The sequence below is a fragment of the Entelurus aequoreus genome, linkage group LG02 (assembly GCF_033978785.1).
Source record: "Entelurus aequoreus isolate RoL-2023_Sb linkage group LG02, RoL_Eaeq_v1.1, whole genome shotgun sequence".
In the NCBI taxonomy this organism is placed as follows: domain Eukaryota; kingdom Metazoa; phylum Chordata; class Actinopteri; order Syngnathiformes; family Syngnathidae; genus Entelurus; species Entelurus aequoreus.
Window position 1 is genome coordinate 91,399,456 of NC_084732.1, and position 21,154 is coordinate 91,420,609.

The window sequence follows — 21,154 nt, forward strand, 5'->3', positions numbered from 1 at the left end:
TTTCCATGAAGGCACTGGTGAGTTAGTAGGGAGACTTTGTATTCAATCCTGAGTGTTTTCATTGATTGATTGACACTTTTATTAGTAGATTGCACAGTACAGTACATATTCTGTACAATTGACCACTAAATGGTAACACCCCAATAAGTTTTTCAACTTGTTTAAGTCGGGGTCCACGTTAATCAATTCATGGTAATATATATATGTATGTATATATATATATATATATATATATATATATATATATATATATATATATATATATATATATATATATATATATATATATATATATATATATATATATATATATATATATATATATATATACACATATATATATATATATATATATATATATATATATATATATATATATATATATATATATATATATATATATATATATATATATATATATATATATATATATATATATATATATATATATATATATATATATATATATTGTATTGTACTTTGTTTTATTGAGTTTAAAACCCCCTGGCGCTGTTTTGTACTGTTTCTGTACTTGTTTTGTTTATTATTATTTCTTTGCTTGTAAGTAAATGTTGCATATTATAAATAAAGGTTTATAAAAATTTTAAAAAAGTGGTTGAAATTGTGGTGAAAATACTCCATGATTTTTTTTAAAAACCCCTCTTGTTAATTTTGTATTTCTTGTTCTCTTTTACTACAAGGTAAGTTAGTTGTTGCATACAAAACATTAACGAAACATTCTGACGTCACAGCGCGTGACCTCGCAGAAGCGCCGGAAGGATTTCTAGGTCACGTGACGGCGAGGGCGCGAATCTGGGAAGTGACGTAATACTCGCGCATGCGTGAACAGATCGAGTCTTCCGGCACCGATCGGGTAGCGACGCCGACTGACCGACAGCAGGTAAGGAAGACGACGCCGCTAAATGTCATATTTGCGTCAAGTAAACACAACTATGTCTCATTTTTTTCATGACGCAAAATGTATGGTTAGGTTTTATACGGACGTTTGTTTTAGGTTGCTGTGGACTTGCTATGTTTACATCAGTTCGAGAGGAGCGTGCGGACTTAGTGTTCTGATGACGGGTTTGTGTCCAACAAATATTTACTCCAGATGGGAAATATCATTTCATGACTCTTTGAAGGGAGCCGGATCATTAAATTAGTTTCTTTCAAAGAGCCGTTCATAAACTGTCAAAAACCATCTTCTTCCGCTTAGCCGAGGTCGGGTCGCGGGGGCAGCAGCCTAAGTAGGGAAGCCCAGACTTCCCTCTCTCCGGGCACTTGGTCCAGCTCAGACCTGGGCAAATTAAGGCCCGGTGGCCGCATGTGGCCCGTTAAGCTTTTCAATCTGGCCCGCCAGACATTCCCAAATATTTTTTCTAGATCCTTAAGTTGGAAACTGTAGCTGCCATTATGATGTGTAGTGATGTTTTCAGTCTTGAACTATACAAAGTATTTCAATGGTCTGCACTTTTGCATGATATACTAGTTACTATGGTAATATAAGTGACGAGGCACCAAGCAGTGTGGGTGGGGAGCGTTTCCACAGAGTGTTTCCAGAGCGGCCAGCCTGAAATGCGGGTGTCGGACAGACGCGGAAGGAGATTTTTACAACAAAGTTCTGAAGCTTAGTGACCCTTCGCGTTCATATTTCGCTGTGTTTGTTGCATTTTTGTTGCGTTTTGCTAGATTGTAAAATATGAGTGACGTTCATATGTTGTCAATATTCAGTGTTTTATCCTTCATAGTTAATATTGTAAATCCCACATTCTTTATTTTCATGTACATTCTGGGTGTCTCATTCAGTAAAAAAATGTAAAATTCCATTCCGTTTTTTAAGGCGGTCTGTCATAACGTTTTTAGCTTTTATCAAGTCAAGTCAAGTCAACTTTATTTATATAGCACATTTTCAACAACTTTTTAGATTGAACCAAAGTGCTTTACAGGTTAAAAAAGCATGGAGCAAACAAAAAACAAAAAAAACAAAAAAAAAACTAAGCAAAACAAAAAAAACAAACAAAGAACATAAACAATGAGTGTGCTAAACAAGATAGTGCAAATGCAATACGGTAAAAGGGGTCGAATAAAAAGTTTTTAAAAATTTGCAGAATAAAAAAAAATAAAAAATTATGTATATCTATCTATAGATAGATGGATATACCGGCCCCCAGACACATTTTTTTCCCTCTAAATTTGGCCCCCCGAGTCAAAATAATTGCCCAGGCCTGGGCCATTGTAATGTCTGCTCGCGGAAAAACAAAAATCCTAATCTACGATTTGACTCCCTGGAATGGCCGTGACGCAGCAGCAGAGGACACCTCAACGATGGACGCTTTTGACCTCCCTCCCTCCTCAACGACACCTGGAGTCGAACTTTTGCTTGCATGCAGAACGGCCCCAGGCCTATGGACGCTACATCAACACACCCAAGACAATGGGCATATACAACCCCTTCGCCCCTTCCCCCACCCCACGCCTTCACCACCGCTTGATTCCCCTTTGGGATGATGGACGGCTGGCAGCGCTTCATAGCAGCAGTCGACCTCCAGGGCCCCAACTCCCCTCGCCCCCCCTGTTGCGAGTTGTCGTGATTAAATGTAACATGTTTATGTGTGCATGGCATGGAGGTTTCTTCCCACTCCAGACTAAGCCCCCTTAGGAGCCCAGTCTAGATTGTATTTTTTTACTCATCTTCTTCCCCAGCAGTTTTACCTTTTTCCCACCTTTTACGGGGCACCTCGTGGCGACCCATCAGCGTTCCTGTACTCTGGTTGTTTGTCTCATCTTGAACGGGTTAGTGTTAAAAACATAGTTTCGTTGTACTTGTTGCAAAGACAATAAAGACCTGTCCCCCTATCCTATCCGGTCCAGCTCCTCCCGGGGGATCCCGATGGCGTTCCCAGGCCAGCCGGGAGACATAGTCTTCCCAACGTGTCCTGGGTCTTCCCCGTGGCCTCCTACCGGTCAGACGTGCCCGAAACAGCTCCCTAGGGAGGCGTTCGGGTGGCATCCTGAGCACATGCCCGAACCACCTCATCTGGAGCGGCTTTACTTTGAGCTCCACCCGGATGACAGAACTTCTCACCCTATCGATAAAGGAGAGGCCCGCCACCCGGCGGAGGAAACTCATTTGGGCCGCTTGTACCCGTCATCTTGTCCTTTCGGTCATAACCCAAAGCTCATGACCATAGGTGAGGATGGGAACGTAGATCGAGCGGTAAATTGAGAGCTTTGCCTTCCGGCTCAGCTCCTTCTTCACCACAACGGATCGATACAGCGTCCGCATTACTGAAGACGCCACACCGATCCGCCTGTCGACCTCACCATCCACTCTTCCCTCACTCGTGAACAAGACTCCGAGGTACTTGAACTCCTCCGATTCAGATTTACAATAAGATGAAAAAGATCCAAATAATTTAATTTACACAAATATTACTGGGAATTATTCTGAAATACTGGCTTTAATTTCATTTTTTTTGTAGTTTTCATTGTAAATATGCCATATTTCCATGCTTTGGCATCACGAGCTTGAATTTTCCCTCACCTAGAAAAACTGTGTAGCATTCTAACAGCATAGAAAAAACGCATAAGCGCGAATAAAATGCATTAGTGGATATGAAAAGTCTAAATAAAACTATTATAACTAGATTTTGCAATTCCAGCAAAATTTGAGTGTAAATGCCCGAAGCCATATATATATATATATATATATATATATATATATATATATATATATATATATATATATATATATATATATATATATATATATATATATATATATATATATATATATACTGTACATACACACCTACATACAGTGGTGGTCAAAAGTGTACATCCACTTGTAAAGAACATGATGTCATGGCTGTCTTGAGTTTCCAATCATTTCTACAACTCTTATTTTGTTGTGATGTAGTGATTGGAGCACATACTTGTTGTTCACAAAAAACATTCATGAAGTTTGCTTCTTTGATGAATTTATTATGGCTCTACTGAAAATGTGAGGGTCAAAAGTATACATACAGCAATGTTAATATTTGCTTACATGTCCCTTGGCAAGTTGACCTGCAATAAGGCACTTTTGGTAGCCATCCACAAGCTTCTGCTTGACCACTTGACCACTAAATTGCTGCAGTTCAGCTAAATGTGACATGGACTTGTTTCTTCAGCATTGTCCACACCTTTAAGTCAGGACTTTGGGAAGGCCATTCTAAAACCTTCATTCTAGCCTGATTTAGCCATTCCTTTACCACTTTTGAGGTGTGTTTGGGGTCATTGTCCTGTTGGAACACCCAACAAGACCCAACCTCCGGGCTGATGATTTTAGCTTGTCCTGAACAATTTGGAGGTCATCCTCCTTTTTCATTGTCCCATTTAAAGCAGCAGTTCCATTGGCAGCAAAACAGGCCCAGAGCATAATACTACCACCACCATGCTTGACGGTAGGAATGGTGTTCCTGGGATTAAAGGCCTCACCTTTTCTCCTCCAAACATATTGCTGGGTATTGTGGCCAAACAGCTCCATTTTTGTTTCATCTGACATCACATGGACAAAGATAAGACCTTCTGGAGGAAAGTTCCGTGGTCAGATGAAACAAAAATGGAGCTGTTTGGCCACAATACCCAGGAACACCATGCCTACCGTTAAGCATGGTGGTGAAGATGTTGCTGAATGATTTAGTGTTTAAAGCTGTGTGTCTTCTTATTTCACAGGCTAGTTTGTGAACAATGTTCCTGTCAAAATGGGGCAGACCATGTGTATCTGCTCCCGCGGCTCCATCACCATCGATAGCAAAAGATATTACTTCTTGCAGAAACTTGACGAGGGGTAAGTAAGATCACGCAGTCTGTGTATTGACAGTTTATTAGCAAACACTCTGACAAGAGACTCTACTTCCTGACTGGGCCTGCTGTGGTAAATACTGCAGACCAGGGAGGTCCAGACTGCTTCCACTATGTTGATTCATTATTATTTTTCAGCAATGACAGTTTTAAACAAATCCCCACCAGATCCAAAAGGGTCCCACTAATAAGGGTTAAAAATGAATAAAATTGTATTTTTTATGTTTTTATTTTAAGCTCCTATATTATTTTTAATTTATTTTACTTTCAACGCTCAAATCTCTACATCAACTTCACATCTACCCGTCAATTAAACTGTAAGTTTTGATTATAACTGTACGTTTTATGCCTTTTTAACCCTTTTGTCAAATAAAACTTAGTTTTTTATAACAAACTATAAATCTTCAATATTTCCCCAATAAATATTTAAGAAGTGGTATATTTGATGTGAAGTAATTGGAGCCTTAAATAGGTGAATAATTCATTATAAAAAATCATTTGGATTCATTATAATTTTTTCAGCAATGACCTTTTATAAAAAAAAAAAAACCCACAACAATTTTTGGGGATCCAAAAGAACCCCACTTTTAAAAGTGTTAAACGTGTCACACTTTTTTTTAAACTTTCAAGGTTTTAATCTTTTGATCAACTTCCGATCTAGCCGTCCATTAAGTTTTTATTCATTTTTTATGTTGTTTTTTTGTTTGTTTTATGCCTTTTTGTCAAATAAAGCAAACACACACACTTTTTGATATTTCCCCAATAAAAATTTAAGTGGTACAGTTGATGTGAAGTAACTGGAGCCTTAAATAGGTCAATAATTCATAATAAAAAATATTTATTTATTATTTTTGGAGCAATTTTAAAGAATAAAAAACAGCCTGCAAGGCAGTTTTGTGTTTTTAGAGTTAATATTGCAACTTTTTCTCGTTACATTTCACCTGTTTGCTCTTTTTTCCACTTTTTAATGTTTTTTTTTGTACTATTGTTTTTAAAATGAGCTGAGGGCCACACATTGGCCCCCGTGCTGCTGTAGATCCGTCATGCATGGACCCTTCATGCTGACTAATTGCTATTATTGTGCAGTGGTTTCAGCTACGTGGACCTGGTGGAGGGGGTGAAAGACGGGCGCTTCTACGCCCTGAAGAGGATCCTGTGTCACGACCGAGAAGGTCGCCAGGAGGCCCAGACGGAGGTGGAGATGCACCAGATGTTCAACCATCCCAACATCCTCAGCCTGGTGGCGCACACCTTTGTGGAGCGCAACGGAAAGAGCGAAGCCTGGTTACTGTTGCCCTACATACCAGTAAGTTGGAGTGGCACAGTCAATGGAAGCCAAACGCTCAGACACTTTGGGTGTGTGCACAAACAGAAGGGCAGTCTGTGGTCCATTCTGGAGAAGCTCCGAGAGAAGGGTAGCTCCATGCCCGAACATCAGATTCTCAAAATACTGCGTGGGATGTGTTCAGGACTCAAGGCCATTCATGACAAAGGTTATGCACACAGGTAAGCACACCTTCTGAATACTGTCCTGATATGAAACTATAGGGTTTGTTCCCATACCAACACGCATTTTGGTACTTTTCAAAATAAAGGGCACCCCAAAAAATGTCATTATTAACAGAAATTGTTCTGATACACTAAACCAGGGGTGCCCATTACGTTGATGGCGAGCTAGCAGTGGATGGTGGAGGGTGTGTCGGTCGATGGCGGAGGGTGTGTCAGTCGATGGAGGAGGGTGTGTCAGTCGATGGCGGAGGGTGTGTCAGTCGATGGCGTAGGGTGTGTCAGTCGATGGCGTAGGGTGTGTCAGTCGATGGCGGAGGGTGTGTCAGTCGACGGCGGAGGGTGTGTCAGTTGATGGCGGAGGGTGTGTCAGTCGATGGCGGAGGGTGTGTCGGTCGATGGCGGAGGGTGTGTCGGTCGATGGCGGAGGGTGTGTCGGTCGATGGCGGAGGGTGTGTCGGTCGATGGCGTAGGGTGTGTCGGTCGATGGCGGAGGGTGTGTCGGTCGATGGCGGAGGGTGTGTCGGTCGATGGCGGAGGGTGTGTCGGTCGATGGCGTAGGGTGTGTCGGTCGATGGCGGAGGGTGTGTCGGTCGATGGCGGAGGGTGTGTCAGTCGATGGGGGAGGGTGTGTCGGTCGATGGCGGAGGGTGTGTCGGTCGATGGCGGAGGGTGTGTCAGTGGATGGGGGAGGGTGTGTCAGTCGATGGCGGAGGGTGTGTCGGTCGATGGCGGAGGGTGTGTCGGTCGATGGCGTAGGGTGTGTCGGTCGATGGCGGAGGGTGTGTCGGTCGATGGCGGAGGGTGTGTCCGTCGATGGTGGAGGGTATTTCAGTCGATGGCGGAGGGTGTGTCGGTCGATGGCGGAGGGTGTGTCGGTCGATGGCGGAGGGTGTGTCGGTCGATGGCGGAGGGTGTGTCAGTCGATGGCGGAGGGTATTTCAGTCGATGGCGGAGGGTGTGTCGGTCGATGGCGGAGGGTGTGTCGGTCGATGGCGGAGGGTGTGTCGGTCGATGGCGGAGGGTGTGTCGGTCGATGGCGGAGGGTGTGTCGGTCGATGGCGGAGGGTGTGTCGGTCGATGGCGGAGGGTGTGTCGGTCGATGGCGTAGGGTGTGTCGGTCGATGGCGGAGGGTGTGTCGGTCGATGGCGGAGGGTGTGTCGGTCGATGGCGTAGGGTGTGTCGGTCGATGGCGGAGGGTGTGTCGGTCGATGGGGGAGGGTGTGTCGGTCGATGGCGGAGGGTGTGTCAGTCGATGGCGGAGGGTGTGTCAGTGGATGGGGGAGGGTGTGTCGGTCGATGGCGGAGGGTGTGTCGGTCGATGGCGGAGGGTGTGTCAGTCGATGGCGGAGGGTGTGTCGGTCGATGGCGTAGGGTGTGTCGGTCGATGGCGGAGGGTGTGTCGGTCGATGGCGGAGGGTGTGTCGGTCGATGGCGGAGGGTGTGTCGGTCGATGGCGGAGGGTGTGTCGGTCGATGGCGGAGGGTGTGTCGGTCGATGGCGGAGGGTGTGTCGGTCGATGGCGGAGGGTGTGTCGGTCGATGGAGGAGGGTGTGTCGGTCGATGGCGGAGGGTGTGTCGGTCGATGGCGGAGGGTGTGTCGGTCGATGGCGGAGGGTGTGTCGGTCGATGGCGTAGGGTGTGTCGGTCAATGGCGGAGGGTATTTCGGTCGATGGCGGAGGGTATTTCGGTCGATGGCGGAGGGTGTGTCGGTCGATGGCGGAGGGTGTGTCGGTCGATGGCGGAGGGTGTGTCGGTCGATGGCGGAGGGTGTGTCGGTCGATGGCGGAGGGTGTGTCGGTCGATGGCGTAGGGTGTGTCGGTCGATGGCGGAGGGTGTGTCGGTCGATGGCGGAGGGTGTGTCGGTCGATGGCGGAGGGTGTGTCGGTCGATGGCGTAGGGTGTGTCGGTCGATGGCGTAGGGTGTGTCGGTCGATGGCGGAGGGTGTGTCGGTCGATGGCGGAGGGTGTGTCGGTCGATGGGGGAGGGTGTGTCAGTCGATGGCGGAGGGTGTGTCAGTCGATGGCGGAGGGTGTGTCAGTGGATGGGGGAGGGTGTGTCGGTCGATGGCGGAGGGTGTGTCGGTCGATGGCGGAGGGTGTGTCGGTCGATGGCGGAGGGTGTGTCGGTCGATGGCGGAGGGTGTGTCGGTCGATGGCGGAGGGTGTGTCGGTCGATGGCGGAGGGTGTGTCGGTCGATGGAGGAGGGTGTGTCGGTCGATGGCGGAGGGTGTGTCGGTCGATGGCGGAGGGTGTGTCGGTCGATGGCGTAGGGTGTGTCGGTCGATGGCGGAGGGTGTTTCGGTCGATGGCGGAGGGTATTTCGGTCGATGGCGGAGGGTGTGTCGGTCGATGGCGGAGGGTGTGTCGGTCGATGGCGGAGGGTGTGTCGGTCGATGGCGGAGGGTGTGTCGGTCGATGGCGGAGGGTGTGTCGGTCGATGGCGTAGGGTGTGTCGGTCGATGGCGGAGGGTGTGTCGGTCGATGGCGGAGGGTGTGTCGGTCGATGGCGGAGGGTGTGTCGGTCGATGGCGTAGGGTGTGTCGGTCGATGGCGTAGGGTGTGTCGGTCGATGGCGGAGGGTGTGTCGGTCGATGGCGGAGGGTGTGTCGGTCGATGGCGGAGGGTGTGTCGGTCGATGGCGGAGGGTGTGTCGGTCGATGGCGGAGGGTGTGTCGGTCGATGGCGGAGGGTGTGTCGGTCGATGGAGGAGGGTGTGTCGGTCGATGGAGGAGGGTGTGTCGGTCGATGGCGGAGGGTGTGTCGGTCGATGGCGGAGGGTGTGTCAGTCGATGGGGGAGGGTGTGTCAGTCGATGGCGGAGGGTGTGTCAGTCGATGGCGGAGGGTGTGTCAGTGGATGGGGGAGGGTGTGTCGGTCGATGGCGGAGGGTGTGTCGGTCGATGGCGGAGGGTGTGTCGGTCGATGGCGTAGGGTGTGTCGGTCGATGGCGGAGGGTGTGTCGGTCGATGGCGGAGGGTGTGTCAGTCGATGGCGGAGGGTGTGTCAGTCGATGGCGGAGGGTGTGTCGGTCGATGGCGGAGGGTGTGTCAGTCGATGGCGGAGGGTATTTCAGTCGATGGCGGAGGGTGTGTCGGTCGATGGCGGAGGGTGTGTCGGTCGATGGCGGAGGGTGTGTCGGTCGATGGCGGAGGGTGTGTCGGTCGATGGCGGAGGGTGTGTCGGTCGATGGCGGAGGGTGTGTCGGTCGATGGCGGAGGGTGTGTCGGTCGATGGCGGAGGGTGTGTCGGTCGATGGCGGAGGGTGTGTCGGTCGATGGCGTAGGGTGTGTCGGTCGATGGCGGAGGGTGTGTCGGTCGATGGCGGAGGGTGTGTCGGTCGATGGCGGAGGGTGTGTCGGTCGATGGCGGAGGGTGTGTCGGTCGATGGGGGAGGGTGTGTCAGTCGATGGCGGAGGGTGTGTCAGTCGATGGCGGAGGGTGTGTCAGTGGATGGGGGAGGGTGTGTCGGTCGATGGCGGAGGGTGTGTCGGTCGATGGCGGAGGGTGTGTCGGTCGATGGCGTAGGGTGTGTCGGTCGATGGCGTAGGGTGTGTCGGTCGATGGCGGAGGGTGTGTCGGTCGATGGCGGAGGGTGTGTCGGTCGATGGCGGAGGGTGTGTCGGTCGATGGCGGAGGGTGTGTCGGTCGATGGCGGAGGGTGTGTCGGTCGATGGCGGAGGGTGTGTCGGTCGATGGCGGAGGGTGTGTCGGTCGATGGAGGAGGGTGTGTCGGTCGATGGCGGAGGGTGTGTCGGTCGATGGCGGAGGGTGTGTCGGTCGATGGCGTAGGGTGTGTCGGTCGATGGCGGAGGGTGTTTCGGTCGATGGCGGAGGGTGTGTCGGTCGATGGCGGAGGGTGTGTCGGTCGATGGCGGAGGGTGTGTCGGTCGATGGCGGAGGGTGTGTCGGTCGATGGCGTAGGGTGTGTCGGTCGATGGCGGAGGGTGTGTCGGTCGATGGCGGAGGGTGTGTCGGTCGATGGCGGAGGGTGTGTCGGTCGATGGCGTAGGGTGTGTCGGTCGATGGCGTAGGGTGTGTCGGTCGATGGCGGAGGGTGTGTCGGTCGATGGCGGAGGGTGTGTCGGTCGATGGCGGAGGGTGTGTCGGTCGATGGCGGAGGGTGTGTCGGTCGATGGCGGAGGGTGTGTCGGTCGATGGCGGAGGGTGTGTCGGTCGATGGCGGAGGGTGTGTCAGTCGATGGCGGAGGGTGTGTCAGTGGATGGGGGAGGGTGTGTCAGTCGATGGCGGAGGGTGTGTCGGTCGATGGCGGAGGGTGTGTCGGTCGATGGCGTAGGGTGTGTCGGTCGATGGCGTAGGGTGTGTCGGTCGATGGCGGAGGGTGTGTCGGTCGATGGCGGAGGGTGTGTCGGTCGATGGAGGAGGGTGTGTCGGTCGATGGAGGAGGGTGTGTCAGTCGATGGCGTAGGGTACTCGTTTCTGTAAGCAAAAATGTAACTTAAATAAATATTGAACACCTTAGAGTGCGTTTTTTTCCCCCCAGTTTGAAAAACGAGGTATTTGTTAGTTGCCATCACGTGATCGCCGCATTCTCGCTGGTTGATAGTTAGCCGCTAGCTAGCCATGTTTTGAAACACCGCTCGCAGGGTGGCGCTTCAGCGTTTATACCTTCACCTTCATCGTTAAGTTTTGAAGACAAAATACGTCCGTTCTCCTTTCCTGTTTCCGCTTGTCAGTGCTCTGTGTGTGTGTGTTGACTCACATGCGCCTCGGCTCATGTTACAGAAACGTCACCACGGCAACATCAAGTCTGTTTAAAAAAGAGTAATGGTATTTTTCAAAGGCAGTGTAGTACCTTTTTGACTTCATCATTACCGCAGTACTTTATCAGTATTGCAGTACTTTATCAGTATTGCAGTACTTTATCAGTACCGCAGTACTTTATCAGTACCGTTATACACTACAACCCTACTGGAGTGTAACATCTTGCTGTGTTTCCTCAGAGATCTTAAACCCACCAACGTGCTCCTGAACGAGGACGACAGTCCAGTCCTGATGGACTTTGGCTCCATGAACAAGGCACGCATTGAGGTAAGAACCTCTTCAGACACGCGTTTGATTCCCAAAGTGGGTGACCTGAAAGGTACTGCAGGCGGACTGGTTAGATGAGCTCACGGATTTGCTTAACGATGTTTACCAGGAACATATCAAGTCTTTCACTGGCAAACAAACATTTTATTCAAGTTGTGAGATGAATTCACACGTTTTTAGTAAGTGCTCCGTTTCTGACTTGAAGGTCCGAGGGTCCAGAGAAGCCATGACGTTACAGGACTGGGCGGCCCAGCGCTGCACCATTTCTTACCGTGCTCCCGAGCTCTTCAACGTCCAGAGCTACTGTGTCATTGATGAGCGAACAGACATCTGGGTAGGCTTCATGTCGCAACTGAAGTATGAACAACACTTTTGCTCCCAGTTTTCATGAGTTGAAGTCAACAACTTTGACTATACACACAAAAGACTTATTTCTCTCAGATATTGTTGTCTAATCTGTGTTAGTGAGCATTTCTTCTTTGCCAAGATAGCCCCTCCCACCTCACAGGGGTGACATATCAAGATGCTGATTAAACTGCAGGAATGTCCACCAGAGATGTTGCCCGTGAATTGAATGTTCGTTTCCTTACCACAAACCGTCAGAGAATTTGGCAGTACATCCAACCGGCCTCACAACCGCAGACCACGTGTAACTACACCAGCCCAGCAGGTGCACCTCCATGATCGTCTGAGACCAGCCACCCGGACAGCTGCTGCAACAATTGGCTTGCATAACCAGAGAATTTCTGCACAAACTGTGAAAGACCGTCGCAGGGAAGCTCGACTGCATGCTCGTCGTCTTCACCGCGGTCTCCACCTGACTGCGGTTTGTCGTCGTAACCGACTTGAGTGGGGCAAATGCTCACATTTGATGGCGTCTGGCACATTGGAGAGGTGTTCTCTTTACGGATGAATCCCGGTTTTCACAGTTCAGGGCAGATGGCAGACCGCGTGTGTGGGAGAGCGGTTTGCTGATGGCAACAACGTGAAGGGAGTGGCCTGTGGTGGGGGCGGGGTTAAGGTATGGGCATAGACAACGAATGCAACTTCATTTTATTGACGGCATTTTGAATGCACAGCGATACAGTGACGAGATCCTTAGGCCCATTCACCCGAGACCATCACCTCATGTTGCAGCATGACAACGCACGGCCCCATGTTGCAAGGATGCTGTAACCGTCACCTCATGTTGCAGCATGACAACGCACGGCCCCATGTTGCAAGGATGCCGCATCCGTCACCTCATGTTGCAGCATGACAATGCACGACCCCATGTTGCAAAGATGAGGCAACCGTCACCTCATGTTGCAGCATGACAATGCATGGCCCCATGTTGCAAGGATGCTGTAACCGTCACCTCATGTTGCAGCATGACAATCCACGACCCCATGTTGCAAGGATGCCGCATCCGTCATCTAATGTTGTGGCATGACAATGCACGGCCCCATGTTGCAAGGATGCCGCATCCGTCACCTCATGTTGCGGCATGACAATGCACAGCCCCATGTTGCAAGGATGCCGCATCCGTCATCTAATGTTGTGGCATGACAATGCACGGCCCCATGTTGCAAGGATGCCGCATCCGTCACCTCATGTTGCGGCATGACAATGCACGGCCCCATGTTGCAAGGATGCCGCATCCATCACCTCATGTTGTGGCATGACAATGTTGCAAGGATGCTGTAACCGTCACCTCATGTTGCAGCATGACAATCCATGACCCCATGTTGCAAGGATGCCGCATCCGTCATCTAATGTTGTGGCATGACAATGCACGGCCCCATGTTGCAAGGATGCCGCATCCATCACCTCATGTTGTGGCATGACAATGTTGCAAGGATGCTGTAACCGTCACCTCATGTTGCAGCATGACAATCCATGACCCCATGTTGCAAGGATGCCGCATCCGTCATCTAATGTTGTGGCATGACAATGCACGGCCCCATGTTGCAAGGATGCCGCATCCGTCACCTCATGTTGTGGCATGACAATGTTGCAAGGATGCTGTAACCGTCACCTCATGTTGCAGCATGACAATGCACGACCCCATGTTGCAAGGATGCCGCATCCGTCACCTCATGTTGCGGCATGACAATGCACGGCCCCATGTTGCAAGGATGCCGCATCAGTCACCTCATGTTGTGGCATGACAATGTTGCAAGGATGCTGTAACCGTCACCTCATGTTGCAGCATGACAATGCACGGCCCCATGTTGCCAATGCACTTCCCCCCCACCCCACCCCAGACCCCAATAAAGCAAAACTGCACATTTCAGTGCGGCCTTTTATGGTGGCAGACTAAGGCACGCCTTGTGCAATAATCCTGCTGTTTAATCAGCATCTTGATATGTCACACCTGTGAGGTGGGAGGGACTATCTTGGCGAAGAAGAAATGCTCACTAACACAGATTAGTCAACAATATTTGAGAGGAATAAATCTTTTGTGTATATAGTCAAAGTTGTTGACTTCAAGTCATGAAAAATGGGAGCAAAAGTGTTGAGTTAGTTAAGATCATTGTTGTGGACTCCTGCAGTCTCTGGGCTGTGTGTTGTACTCCATGATGGTGCTGGAGGGGCCCTATGACCTCATCTTCCAGAGAGGGGACAGTGTGGCCCTGGCAGTGCAGAACCCGGTCGTCCTCCCACAGCCGTGCAGGTGAATTCATCCTAAAAACATTCTTCTATCACAGTCGTTTGGAGTAGACATCCACCCATGTGGTTTTATCAGGGCCGATACTGATACCGATTATCAGTAGTCAAGGAGGCCGATAAGTGCTATATTCATTAGCAGTAAAAGTTATTAAAGATGAATATTATATGTCCAGTGTTTCCCACACATTCATTTATTTGTGGTGGCCCGCCACGAAAGAATTACGTCCGCCACAAATAAAATAAAATAAATAATACATTATTTTATTTTATTTTGTCCTGTCCAGCTTCTCAGGCAAATCATATAGTTGATGTAGATGCCCATATAGGCTGTTCACATTTACTTTACAAAAGAGAAGTGTAGGATACTTCTCTTGTTGCCTTATTTGTATTTGACCACTACTGTTTGCTGTTTATTTGTTACTGACTGTGGCAGGACATCTCTGCCTCTGTTTCACTTTATGTTGCTGGTAAATAATATGCTTGTAGTAGTAGGCTAAAGTTAAATGATTTAGTATGCACTAATTAAAGGGGCAGAGCTTTAAGAGACATTTTAGCTTTTATATTTTATACGATATATTTTTTGTAAGAACCACAATTAATAAATATATTTCAGTCAAATCTGTATATAAATATGTACATAAAGTGTTGTAATTATATTGTAAAATGGATGGATGGATGGACGTTTAAAACAAAACTGTTATTATTCATTAGTACGTATACATTTTTTGAGCCTTTTTAGAGAAAATCATATCATTGTAGTAAATTATGCAAATTGCTCGATGATGTCATGGTGACCACGCCCATGGCCACGCCCCCACCGCCACAGGTATCTTGGCAGTTTATGGGAAACACTGATGTCAGTAAACATCTGGACAAGTTGTTTTTTAACATTATTTGGTAGGAAAGGTGTGAGCAGTAGTGACATAATGTTTGATGTTGTGTTTAATTTACCATCAAACACATTTATTAGGTGTGTCTAAGAGGAACATCAACATTTTATTAGGTGTGTCTAAGAGGAACATCAACATGTTATTTCTAAATATAGAACATCTGGGAAAATGGGTCAAAATATGACATTTCTCTACATCAAAATAACTCATCTACTCCATGTTATACACTTTTATAACACTTTATGGATGTAATACTTTGTAAGGTTTCCTCCTGAAATATTGTCAACATTGACATAAAAACAATTCTGTGCTCCTTCACATAGATTATAAATAGAGTGTTTTTTAAGTGGAGGCTCCACTGTATTGATGTGACTATCCCTGTGTACACATATTACATCACCAAGTGTCTTCGGGCCAGGCCAGGTGTTTTTCAACCTTTTTTTGAGGCGAGGCATGTTTTTTTTCATAATAAAAAAAATACGGAGGCACACCACCTGCAGAAAAGGTAAAAAAAAATGAAACTCCACCAGGTCGTTGTGCCTTATTTTGAGTTTGTGGGTGTTTTCCTGTGTGTAGTGCTTTAGTTCTCGTCTTGCGCTCTTATTTTGGTGGCCCTTCCTGTTTTGTTGGTGTTTTCCTGTAGCAGTTTCATGTCTGCCTTTGAGCGCTATTCCCCCGCACCTGCTTTGTGGTAGCGAGAAAAACTATTTAAGTCGTCGCTATCCTTCTTTGTGTGGACATTGTTGATTGTCATGTCATGTACGGATGTACTTTGTGGACGCCGTAAGTTTTTGCTGTCGTCCAGCATTCTGATTCTGTTTACTTTGTAGTTAAAGATCCAATGATTGTCACACACACACTGGGTGTGGCGAAATGATTCTCCGCATTTGACCCATCACCCTTGATCACCCCCTGGGAGGTGAGGGGAGCAGTGAGCAGCAGCGGTGGCCGCGCCCGGGAATCATTTTTGGTGATTTAACCCCCAATTCCAACCCTTGATGCTGAGTGCCAAGCATCAAGGGTTTTTTGGACCAATTAGGTGACGCTGCATGATTTCCCACGGCACACCCGGCAATATCTCACGACACTAGTGGTTGAAAAACACTGGCCTAGGCCAGGTGTGTGTTGAGGGAGTCTGTGTAACATGTTTTTGTTCCCTTCATTGGCCTCCCAGCTACTCAGACGGACTTCAGTTGCTGCTGAGCTCCATCATGACATCAAATCATGAAGAAAGGCCGAACGTCAGCTGGGTTCTGGAGCAGGTACAGGACCTGCACACTTGTGGCCCCAACACTCAAACCAACATGGTCTGAGCAGGACCTTGAGCACGCCAATGGAAGATGACAAATCCAAATGTATTATTTATTGACCAGTGGTCAACTTGGTTTATGGTTTAAGGCTTCACACTCAACTTGTGATCCAGACATTCTCAAAATGTTTTATTGATTAGAACATCACTTCACTGGTTTTGCTTCAAATGACATTCCTTATGTTTTTTTAAATATTCTTACGTGCCTTTTTGTTACATGAGATAATGAATTATACGTTAGAGCAGGGGTGTCCACACTCTTCATGTTTTTTATTTTTACAACCAATACAATATATCCTTTTTGTTTTTATTTGACCTTTAGAGCTCCCCTCAACTTTAATCCCGGGGACCCGCAAAGGTCTCAGGTCAAAAACATTTTTTAAAATAAGTCATATATTTAAAAAATTCAACGTTTAAATTTCAAGATCAACTTCAGATCTATCTGTCGATATTTTTTTTATTTTTTGTGCCCTTTTTGTTAAAGAAAACCTTGTTTTTTTTTAATGGCAAAAACACAAAATATGCAACATTTTCCCCCCCAAAAAATAATTCAAAGTTGAATATTTGATGTGAAGTAATTGGGGCTCCGTACATTTAGATGTATAAATATATATATATTCCAGAGAAAGTCAGAATCTTAGCAAAATCTCACTAACCCAGCGATTCTCAATATTTCTATTCTTCTTGTTTGCATTTTGCTTCTTTCATCTGCACCAAATGAATCCTGCAATCTTTATGTGAAGCAGACTCACCTGTAGGAAGCAGATCAGCATCATTTATGTGAAGCGGACTCACCTGTAGGAAGCAGATCAGCATCATTTATGTGAAGCAGACTCACCTGTAGGAAGCAGATCAGCATTTTCCAACAGGAGCAATTCTTCTTCTTTTAAAACTGACTTTGACTAAAAAGTCCACATTGAACATGTTGTACATACTTTGTGTGCCAAGAGGAAGATTTAAATGTATTCACCATCTTCACTTTGGTGTGCACACCAACATTATGAAGATGAAAATAATAGGACAACTTGACCCAGGTGAGTCCACACCTGCGCCAGTGTTGTAATACCTTGGGTGACCGCAGGGTGGTGCTGCATCATCACTTTCCTGCCTGAACACTTGGACTAACTAAGGCAGGGGTCGGCAACCCAAAATGTTGAAAGAGCCATATTGGACCAAAAATACAAAAACAAATCTGTCTGGAGCCGCAAAAAATTAAAAGCCATGTTACATGTGTCATGAGATATACATTGAATTAAGAGGACTTAAAGGAAACTAAATGAGCTCAAATATAGCTACAAATGAGGCATAATGATGCAATATGTACACCTCGCTAGCCTAAATAGCATGTTAGCATCGATTAGCTTGCAGTCATGCAGTGACCAAATACGTCTGATTAGCACTCCACACAAGTCAATAACATCAACAAAACTCACCTTTGTGCATTCACGCACAACGTTAAAAGTGTGGTGGACAAAATGAGACAGAAAAAGTGGCATAAAACACGTCCTAGAAAGTCGGAGAAAGTTATACCAGTTATATCAATCAATACATGTAAACAAACTATACGGTGAGTTCAAGGACCGCCAAAATAAGTAGGACAAAACGGCGCTTGCCAAATACTCGAATCAGTGAAGCATATTTAATATAAACAGTGTGATTTATAACAATTAGGGAGGTTTGTGTCATGTTTGTCCTCCTACAGAAACCATACTAAAACAAAAAAATAGATTTTTTTCACCTCATCTTTTTCCATTCTTCATACATTTTTGAAAAATCTCCAGAGAGCCACTAGGGCGGCGCTAAAGAGCCGCATGCGGCTCTAGAGCCGCGGGTTGCCGACCCCCGAAGTAGGGAATGGAATGAAGGATTATAACTTTTAGATATGAAAGCAGTCACAAAATGGACTTTTAATCTTTTTGGTAATCTCTCGTCACATTTTGACTGCTTGTCCAACTTCTTTGTGGAAGTCCTCGGCGCTTCAGTTCATTCTTTTGAAGATTTGACGGTGAAAGTACTTTTAATTCCAGCTGAATAATAAGATGCATATTGTTTGTTTTCAATCTGGTTTCTCTCGGCCAGTGAAATGGTACTTTTGTTTTTGTTTTAATCTGTGGTTATTTTGTACTTTAGTCGGCATAAAGACTTGACATAAGTGTTGTGGCCCTCAGCTAAATCATGTTTTCTTTATTATTTATTTCATGCTGATTACAGTGTGAATGTTGCTTTTATTTTCTGACATAATAATATAAAGTTGCTGTTTATTCACTGCACAGATAATAAATATATCACAATATCATAAATGTAGCCTTTCATTTTGTAGACTGTTGTGTCAATCATTTAAATACATGTTCTGATTAGAGATGTCCGATAATATCGGCCGGCCGATGTTATCGGCCGATAAATGCTTTAAAATGTAATGTCGGAAATTATCGGTATCGGTTTTTTATTATCGGTATCGGGTTTTTTTTTTTGTTTTTTTTTGTTTTTTTATTAAATCCACATAAAAAACACAAGATACACTTACAATTAGTGCACCAACCCAAAAAACCTCCCTCCCCCATTTACACTCATTCACACAAAAGGGTTGTTTCCTTCTGTTATTAATATTCTGCTTCCTACATTATATATCAATATATATCAATACAGTCTGCAAGGGATACAGTCCGTAAGCACACATGATTGTGCGTGCTGCTGCTCCACTAATAGTACTAACCTTTAACAGTTAATTTTACTCATTTTCATTCATTACTAGTTTCTATGTAACTGTTTTTATATTGTTTTACTTTCTTTTTTATTCAAGAAAATGTTTTTAATTTATTTATCTTATTTTATTTTATTAATTAAAGAAAAAAAAGGACCTTATCTTCACCATACCTGGTTGTCCAAATTAGGCATAATAATGTGTTAATTCCACAACTGCATACATCGGTTGATATTAGAGATGTCCGATAATATCGGTCTGCCGATATTATCGGCCGATAAATGCGTTAAAATGAAATATCGGAAATTATCGGTATCGGTTTTTTATTATCGGTATCGTGTTTGTTTGTTTTTTTTGTTTTTTTTTTATTAAATCAACATAAAAAACACAAGATACACTTACAATTAGTGCACCAACCCAAAAAACCTCACTCCCCCATTTACACTCATTCACACAAAAGGGTTGTTTCTTTCTGTTATTAATATTCTGCTTCCTACATTATACATCAATATATATCAATACAGTCTGCAAGGGATACAGTCCGTAAGCACACATGATTGTCCACTGGTGCACTAATAGTACTAACCTTTAACAGTTAATTTGACTAATTTTCATTCATTACTAGTTTCTGTGTAACTGATTTTATATTGTTTTACTTTCTTTTTTATTCAAGAAAATGTTTTTAATTTATTTATCTTATTTTATTTTATTAATTTTTAAAAAAAAAGGACCTTATCTTCACCATACCTGGTTGTCCAAATTAGGCATAATAATGTGTTAATTCCACAACTGCATATATCAGTATCGGTATCGGTTGATATTGGTATCAGTAATTAAAGAGTTGGACAATATCGGGATATCGGCAAAAAGACATTATCGGACATCCCTAGTTCTGATATACTGACAACATTGTGTCAATCATTTAAATACATGTTCTAATTTACTGTCAAATACATGTTATAATATACTAATGTCATTTGTCCCCATTATGACAACATTGCCTTTCAAGCAACATTTCAATAAAATCACCTTCACAACTTATTAGGATCCAACACATTAAAGCAGGGGTGTCAAACTGGTTTTCGTTGAGGGCCACACCGCGGTCATTAGAGGGCCGCTTGTAACAGTAAATAATTCATCAATTTGCCTAGGAATTTAAATATTTTACTTCTTTGGGTTTTTTTTACATAAAGAGTAAACAAATCAGTGAATTTGACCACTGTTTTCTACAGAAAAAAACTGGCAGCTTATATTTTACTGTAAAATATATAATAATAATAATAATAGATTTTATTTGTAAAAAGCACTTTACATTGAGTAAACAACCTCAAAGTGCTACAGTGTATTAAAAAAAATAAAACGATAAATAAAAATAAAAACTGGAACAGCCAAATAGTTAAAACTAGTATGCATATATCTAAAAAAAAAAAAAAAAAAGGCTTTTTTAAAAATAAGGGTTTTTAAGCCTTTTTTAAAAGCATCCACGGTCTGTGGTGCCCTCAGGTGGTCAGGGAGAGCGTTCCACAGACTGGGAGCGGCGGAGCAGAAAGCCCGGTCTCCCATTGTTCGTAGCTTTGTCCTCGGAGGTTGGAGGAGGTTAGCCAGTCCGGAGCGGAGGTGTCGTGTGGAGGATTTGGGGGTGAGTAGTTCTTTGAGGTAGATGGGGGGGGCGTTTCCATGGTGGGTTTTTAAAATGATTATTTTTACAACATATTACATATAATTTTGGCAGGTCAGCTGCCAGTTTTTTACCATAATAAAATGTGGTACCATAAAATCAACCGTGGATTTTACAGTAAAAAAAACGGGAAAAAAAACAAAACTAACAGTTCAGTCGATAGAATTTGACTGTAAAAAAACAAACACTGGTCGTTTTTTTCAACTTACAGTATTATGCTGTAAAAAAAAAAAAAAACTCCCTAAATTTTACAATAAAATCTATTGGTCATTTTTATAACGTACAATTTGATGGATAACTTGCTTCGCAGTCATAAGTTAAGCAGATATTTAAGTATTTCTTTGGATTTTGATTTGTTGCAATTTTGGACACCATTTTTTCGCCCTGTCAAACTAGAAAAAACCTTAGTACCTTTAGTAAGAGAAAGAGAAAGTAAAGAAAGAAAATTGACATAATTCTAGACTTTTGCGGGCCATATAAAATGACATGGAGGGCCGGTTGTGCATTAAAGAGTACA

General features: G+C 45.1%; 1 protein-coding gene across 1 annotated transcript; it reads left to right on the plus strand.

Moving 5' to 3' along the window:
- Positions 1-778: 778 nt before the first annotated feature.
- Positions 779-18,551, plus strand: stk16 (serine/threonine kinase 16). Its single transcript, XM_062069916.1, has 8 exons — positions 779-901; positions 4,717-4,831; positions 5,932-6,151; positions 6,218-6,351; positions 11,320-11,407; positions 11,613-11,741; positions 13,942-14,063; positions 16,124-18,551. Exons 2-8 carry the CDS (start codon positions 4,746-4,748, stop codon positions 16,260-16,262), a joined length of 918 nt encoding a protein of 305 aa, XP_061925900.1. The 5' UTR covers positions 779-901; positions 4,717-4,745; the 3' UTR covers positions 16,263-18,551.
- The last annotated feature ends 2,603 nt before the right edge of the window (positions 18,552-21,154 follow it).